This window comes from Microplitis demolitor, chromosome 3, assembly GCF_026212275.2.
Source record: "Microplitis demolitor isolate Queensland-Clemson2020A chromosome 3, iyMicDemo2.1a, whole genome shotgun sequence".
NCBI lineage: Eukaryota > Metazoa > Arthropoda > Insecta > Hymenoptera > Braconidae > Microplitis > Microplitis demolitor.
The window spans coordinates 16,976,181-16,984,243 of NC_068547.1; the positions used below are offsets into that span (position 1 = coordinate 16,976,181).

The 8,063-nt window shown below is 27.9% G+C and overlaps 1 protein-coding gene across 1 annotated transcript; it reads left to right on the top strand.

Moving 5' to 3' along the window:
* Window positions 1–2,961: 2,961 nt before the first annotated feature.
* Window positions 2,962–7,231, top strand: LOC103572198 (uncharacterized). Its single transcript, NM_001414767.1, has 4 exons — window positions 2,962–3,117; window positions 5,341–5,868; window positions 5,978–6,283; window positions 6,380–7,231. The coding sequence occupies exons 1-4, from the start codon at window positions 3,058–3,060 to the stop codon at window positions 6,773–6,775; spliced, it is 1,290 nt and encodes a 429-aa protein (NP_001401696.1). The 5' UTR covers window positions 2,962–3,057; the 3' UTR covers window positions 6,776–7,231.
* The last annotated feature ends 832 nt before the right edge of the window (window positions 7,232–8,063 follow it).

The window sequence follows — 8,063 nt, forward strand, 5'->3', positions numbered from 1 at the left end:
ATTCTGTCGATGAAACTTAAAACAGGAAGTTGAGTCTTTCAAAAATTATTATGCTGCACTACAATTATTATCGTGAGCTTTTAAAAATTTTGTATTTTCTACGATAATTCCTAATTTAGATAACCAGGGTCAAAAATAAAACTTGATTCAGGCTCGATTCACTTTATTTTCTTTTGAAGTCACCGATTTGCTGACGATTTTCGATAAGATCTCCACTTTTTTTTACTTAAATTCAATTTTTGTAAATTTGTAGAACTTTTTTCATTAGTTTGAACTAATTTGTCTTTATTTCGAGCACGAAAGTCATTGACTCTACTTTCGACCTGCTGAACTAAGTCAAAAAAAAAGTTATATATTCGCCTTACTTTAGATTTGCTCAATCAATTAAGTCAAAGTAAGCAATATTTTTTAGTGTAAGCTGTGTTTTTCACGTTTCACCTCAGTTTTTACTTTTTCGTCTTAAAATTTAAGCCGAATAAGTCCAAATCTAGTCAATTTCGACTTCATTCAGAGTTTTTCGTCTAAAATCGTAACTACGTAAGCCAGTTTAGTCTAAACCAAGTTTTTGATCCGGGAAATTATGTTCATTAAAGTCTATCAATTAGTTTTAAGTGTATAATATTTTTTGTAGTGTGGCATAATAATTGTTTGGCGACTTAACTTCCTGTTTCAGTTTAGTCGACAGCATAATCAAAATTCTTTAATTTTCTAAGCCTATTTTTCTCCGTGTTCTATTCAATATTTATAATTGATCAATTTTTGAAATATTCTGTTATAAGATGCTTCCACTAAATAAATTAATTATTTTAATTCTTAACAATCAAAATATTTTAATAAATGTAAAGTATTTTGAATGATCACTCGAATGTGCTAATTATCGACACGCTATATAATTCGCAGTATCTTCATAATTTCTTTAAATTAATAAAATAATACAGTGTCAATAAGAGGCGGCTCATTACTAATTAAGACTTTTGCCTGATGTTAAAACATTTAATTAATATATTTTAAAAATTTTTGACTGGTAGCATTCAGGCTATCTTAACAAATTCAGATCTAATTCTATTTCTGATAATGCACTAGGCAATTTTTTAAAAATGATGGAATGTTATACAAAATATCTCGGCAAAATTATTGGTCTAATGAAAACTGCAAGAAAAGCTAGAAAAATAATGAAATGGTCAAACGTATTGACAGAAAATTGAACGACTCATGATGCAAAGCATCAGAGAGTGCTTTACGATCGAAAAATTTTTTTCGCCTCATTTTGGCAGCTATTTTATTATTATACCCTTGTTAGTTCACAGAATCAAGATATTTTGCATACTATTGTCGAGATAATTTAATGAAGATTAATTCCATACTTTTTAAAAATTGATTTACTGCAATAGAATCGGAAAAAAACATCAAAATAGGTCAAAAAATTTTCCTGTCCGTTATGTATGAAACCCCGAAAACACTGTAACTTGTGAAAAAATCCATTATTTGAGTTAAATTTTTTTTTTTTAAATTCTAATTGACGATTGTAGGTCACTGAATGCGAATGATTAATTAATTCAGTGTCGTTTAATTACAATTATTAAAAAACGAAAACTACAAGACTGTATATCTATATGTATCCATGTAAAATTAACATGGATGGTGATATATCTATATCTATAGATATTATGCAAATTTTATTCCACCAGGGGCGCCTGTGCATCACTTTCCTAATACAGCTGTTTTTTTTTTTTAAATAAAAAATTTTTTTTTCTTTTTTTTTTGCACGACTCATGTGTTTTTTTTTATTTCGTTTTTTTTCAATTCAATTCTCGTTTTTTTTATTTGTTTTTATTTATATATATATATTTTTTTTTTATTATTAATCGAGATATTCTAAGAAAATTCTTTTATAATTATAAAAAATTACTAATATAATTAAAAAAAAAAAAACAACAACAAATTTTAAATATTTTAAATTTATTCGTGCTTCCCGCCATTTTTTTGTTATTATTTTATTATTTCATAATAAATGAGCATTATGAGTCGTGCACTTTTTGATTTTCCAAATTTTCTTAAAAAATCAATGCAAAGAGATGAAGATGAATTTTGTGTTTTGAATCATGGTGATTGTTAATAATATTGTTTTTTGAGAATAATACGAATGAGCCACTATAGAAGCTCGTTTAGTAAGTATTTATACTCATTAATTAATTAATTATTAAATTTGCATATCACCAAATATTGCACAACATTATGTAAATATGGTTTTAAGTAAATAATTGCTTATATATTATTTGAATTAGGCTGATTTCCAATTGTCTGTTTGGACATCTTCTGTCGTCGAGTTACAGTATTTTCTTAGTCTTAGCTCTGAATTAGAAATAAAATTTTTATTGAATGATTTTTTTTTAGAAAAGTATTTAAGAACTCTCGTTGAAACGATGAAAAATTCAAGTTGTAAAACAAATCCACTAATTTTTAAAGAATTAAAGTTTTCAATGTATAAACGACGTTCTATGGCTATATTATCTGAATGAGTATACTATCCCCAAGTTATATATGACGGTGACCGTATGATCAACGTTAAAGAAATGATTGAAAAAAAAAAAACAATGAAATAAAGAATTTTATAATGATCCAAAAGTAGCAGCAACGTTGACAGAAAATAATTCCAATTATGGATAAACTTGAATATTTAAATAAAGTTCAATAAAATTAAAAAATTATCATGATAAATAAATTTTTTATAACCTTTATTTGCATATGATTATATTATTTGTCATTTATTATGTTATGAATATAAATATGAATATTTGTGAACGTTTTTTTATTTTTTCTTTAAATTGCCTGTCGTTTATTGACCCTAATATTCAGTAATCGGCAATCATTATTACTTTTGGTTAAATTAAAAGATAAGACTTAAACGTTGTACATTAATATATCTTTTAATCGTAATAAATTAACAGATGGTAAAGTGAGTACACTTAAAGGCATTTAAAATCGGGGAAACCGCGTTAGTATACAGTTGTGAGTTATCAGAAGTAATTGAGAAGTGAGCTCGCTTTAGCTATAAATATGGAAACAGTTAATAGAAGTGTTGAAAATTTACCTAAATCTATTGACAATATTAAGCAGGTAAGTTATTTATTTTATTAAAAATAAACAACATATTTTTCATTTTTTTATCTCTATCCGGTTTTATTTCTTAGTTTATTTTTTCTTTATACGATTTTATATTTTTTTAATAATCTGTCATTAAAACTTGATGGTATCATGACTTTGTCAAAGTCATAGACTTTCTTTTAATTATTAATTAACTGACTTTAATAGTCGATATAAAAATTATTTTTATATCAAGTAGTCGAAGTCGGTTAAAACATTATTTATTTGATTCCATAGAATAAATAATAATTTTACAATGTTTTTCATTCATTATTATGAAAATATTATTGTTTTGTTTGTAAATAAAATTTATTTATTGACAGACATTTATCACTTTCTTAAATAAGTTCAATTTTTTAATATTATCAATTTTTTTTTTGGGTTTATTCAAATATTGATACCACCGAATTAACTTTTTTTTTAAGTATAAAATTTTCTTGTATAGAAAAAATTATATAAAATAATTATTTTTATTCATTACATGTTTAAATAAAATAATTTATTTAGCAAAAAATTGATGCTTTGTTGAATACTTTAAAAAAAATACAAAATCAAAATAGCTTAACTACACTCTAAAACCAAGTATTTTTTACAAGTGTATTATTTTAACACACATCAAATGCGTTCCAAGACCATCAGCAAAACTATAATTTTTTGTAGTTACTTAAACACATTTCAGGGTATATTAAATATCTTTTCATGATACCAGCATCGAAACTTGAAGTTTGTGTCTTTACAGCCCGTCGAAACAAGCTAATTTCAAGCCGATGCTGCAAACAACCGTTAGCGAATTCGTTATTCAAAAATACCTCATTACAGCGGGCAGAAACATGCGTGTTTCTTCCTCAGGGAAGAAATACCATTGTTTCTGCCCAGTGTCAGTTATATTTAATGTTCAGCCTTATTACTCTCATTTGTTTTCTTATCACTTAAGTTTACTCATTTCATTTTTTAAGTGGCAGTTTTAATTAACCTAATAAAATTAGTGAAAATAATATTTTTGTCTTATTTACTATTTAATAAGTGACTGTAAATCACATGTTTCTCATCCTCTAACAGTTCTCCGCATCATCGGCTTGAAATTAACTTGTTTCTGACTGGCTGCTGACACTGAAACTTGAAGTTCCGATGCAGGTAATCATGCAAAGTATAGTTTGTAACTCAGGATAAAACACGATTTCAGACTGCGGGTGATGTCAGCCCTCGCCTGCAGCTTGGGCAGCCAACCTCACCCTAGTCTGAAATCGTCTTGTTTCATCCCTTGTCGCACAATATACTAATATATTGCTTATGGTATTTCAATGTTTTTTGGCAAGGGTGTCAATTTTGACTACACATTGGGTTTTAGAGTGTAAAATCTATTTGATTTAAATTTTTTAGTAAAATCCATGCACTAGCAAAAAAATTTTCACGTAAACGCAGACTAAATGCACGGAGAAAATTTTTTTATATTATCTATGATACTAAATTTTTAATTTGGTTTATCAGAAATCATTGCTTTTATTGTCTTAACTAATTATAACTATCATCAACATCGTAATTCTCAATAACCTGATGGTACACGCTGAAAAAAATGCTAACTATTGTCATCTTGTAATAGGCAATGATTACCATCTGTAGACATGTGATAATCATTATAATGCTTTTATGTTATTAACAAACTATTTGTTTCTTGTATAGTAATAATTACTATTGCCGATAGTAATAGTTACTACCATCTGAGTAGTAATTTTTCTTATACCTGAAAAATTTTTCAATTTTGCCTTCTAAGATGGTAATGATCATCATCACGGACAAGAATGGTTACCATTCGATAGTAAAAGTCAATATAAAAGAATGATAATCATAAAAATTTAAAGATGGAAATAGTTACTTAGAAACTTTAAGATAGGAAGTCCTACCACTTTTTTTCAGCGTGTAACTATTAGCAGTCAAAGTCAAAATAATTAACTCAAATGCAGATCAAATAAGTCAGCAAAGTCATCAAGTTATTTTTTTGACCTGAGGTGGAGTGAATTTGGATTGAAATTTAATCCGCACTCACTCCTTATTTTTTACAGAGTAGTGTTTTAACTTAAGTAAATAAAATATTTTTTTTTCATATAAGTAATATTTCTTTTAGTCAATTAACAAGTAATTTATTTAGTTATTTTTAATTGTCGATATGCTACTAAGAGTAAATAATTTTTTTTAAAGAATGGAGTTGTCTTTAAAAACACTGATTGGACTAACATGATTTTCGAAAAATTTCTACAAAATGGATCAAGAGATTATACGATTCAAGATGTCGCAATAATAAATAAGCGCCTGGCATGTACGAAAGGACAAAATTTTTTGAGTCAAGTTTGGAGGTTTTCATTGCGATACACATGTATCGAAAAAAATAATCCATTCAAAAGAATTAAAAAAATAGTACACTTAATACTAAAAGAAGAACCATTAGCGGGATTCAGTTTAGATTATATTCGCGAGAACGGTATATTCAATGTCGAATTGATGGTATTTACAAATATATTACCTTCTATGGAGCGGCTTGCTGGTCGACAATTTGCGCCACGTTTTTTTTGTGGATCAACCCAGCCTCCGACGATTATTCTTGAAGATTTAAAGCCTCTTGGCTTCAAAAATAAATGCCGCCAAGCAGGATTATCACAAGCGCACATGCTAAAAGCTATTGAAGCTATTGCACAATTTCATGCTGGATCAGTCGCACTAAATGATCAGGTAATTATTTTTTAATACAGTTAAAACTATATAATGTCTGTTTGAATTCTAATATTGGCAATGAAATAAAATGAAAATGTAAATTAGAATAACATTTTTTAATGCTTAGGAACCTGGACGTTTTTTACGTTTTAGGCCGAGTTCATCATCCGAAGAAACACATGCTCATATGTACGATTGGTTGGATTTTATCATTGATCAAATAGCTGATAAAATCCGTAAATGGTCTGAACCTTGGGCAATTCGTGCCTCAGATAAATTAAAAAAATTACGTAGAGTTACACAACATGAAAAACTTTTGAAAGTGTCTGAGTATGACAATGATGAATTTTGCGTATTAAATCATGGGGATTGTTGGATTGGTAATTTCATGTTTCGTGAAAATGATAATACTATACCACTTGAAGTACGAATGGTATGGAAACATTTAAATATTAATAAGAATATGTAATTTAAAAAAAAAAAAAACAAATGTAAATAAACGTGACTAATTGTTTGAATTTTTCTGTAGTTGGATTATCAAATGTCAATTTGGACATCACCAGCAGTTGATTTACATTATTTTATCAACACATGTCCTGAGGTTAATCTTAAAGTCGATTATGATGATTATTTTATTAAAAAATACGTCGAAATATTGTCAAAGTCAATGAAAAGCTACGGCTGTATTACAGCACCGCCAACACTTCAAGATATTAAAAGTTCGATGTACAAAAGACGCATTTATGGACTTATGTCTGGTTTAATATTTTATCCGCGAATGATTGCTGACGTTTCGGATATAGAAGCGATAGATGAGTGTTTCAAAAGTGGTACAACTAAAATGAACATATTTAAAAATCCACGAGCTGTCAGAGCGTTGAAAAAAATGATTCCTGCGATGTTAGAAAAAGGTTATTTAGATTAATTATTAGATATTACTAGAAATTAAGTAGCCAATTGATTATTAGTTATTTTTTGTTTTATTTTTTAACGTGTGTTTATTAGATTTGAATTGATATTAAAATTTGAAAATTTTTAATATTTTTTTAACGTCAGTAGACTTTCAAAAGTCAGATAAAAAGTAATATGTGTAGTAAACCCTTGCGTAACTGTGGCAAATTTCTGAAAGGATCTACTTTCAAGTGCTACACAGTACGGTGGTTGGTACAGTAGCATTTTTGAACCTCCTACTGTAAATTTACAAACACAGCGAGAAACGCATTGAATTGTTGAGAAAAAAAAAAGAAAAAAAAATGTTGATTTATAATAGGGCAGTAAAGCAGTAGGTAAAATCCTGTGGAGTTGGTCTTGCTAACCTACATCGTGAACAGAGAAATTGTTGTGGCAAGCCTCGATGGGTGGTTTCTGGGTTCTGATGGAATAAGAAAAGAATAAGAAAAATGAAAAAGTAAAATAGATAACGCTAAAGATTCACGTGAAACTTAAGGTCTAGTATTGTGACCAACGAGTGCGAAAAAGATAGAAAGAAGTCAAATGGAATGTTAAACGACATGTTTTAACTTAAATTTCTCTTTACTCAAAGAACTCTCGTTCTATACGCACTACGAGACGACTGTTTGTAAATTTATGTACTGAAAATATATATCTATGTATATATATATACTTTTGCACAGTAAGTCAGTCAATCGGTCGCACAAGTCAACCACCTACATATACAAGTAGTAAATCAAATGGTGGTAAACTAACTGCTACCGGAATTTTGTAAAAGCTTGCTATGGTATAATGTCCATAGGAGAAGTGGACAATAGTTTAAAATTGAAATCAGTACACTTAGATTTTTGTGTACTATTACTTTTGTCTAATATATATGTCATTTCTTAAACATAGAGAGAAAGAAATGAATCTTTTTAAAGATAATGGGGTTTTCCGTCTCGTGAAAATTTTATATATTTAAGTTTAGGAGAGAAAAAATATGTTTAGTATAATGAAAGTAAAAGTACATAAATGATGTATACGATAGACTGTGTCAGAAAAACAACATTTTTTTTTTTTTTTATTAAATACATCTCAAGAGTAACTTCAATAAAAAAAAGCCTCCTAAAGTTTCAGCTCAATCTCAAAAATTGAGCTGACGCACAGGGGGGAGGGGTCTTTCCCATTTATAATCCATTGAAAAAAAAATTGTTTTTTGTTTTTATTTTGTAAATAACTATGTGAAAAAATTTTTTTTTTCCGATTTAGAGTCATTTTTT

Excerpts from the sequence above, each read along its gene's own strand:
- LOC103572198 (NM_001414767.1), top strand. The coding sequence starts at position 3,058 with ATGGAAACAGTTAATAGAAGTGTTGAAAATTTACCTAAATCTATTGAC. Across the intron at positions 3,118-5,340 it reads CTATTGACAATATTAAGCAG|AATGGAGTTGTCTTTAAAAA; the intron begins GTAAGTTATTTA and ends TTTTTTTTAAAG. Across the intron at positions 5,869-5,977 it reads CAGTCGCACTAAATGATCAG|GAACCTGGACGTTTTTTACG; the intron begins GTAATTATTTTT and ends TTTAATGCTTAG.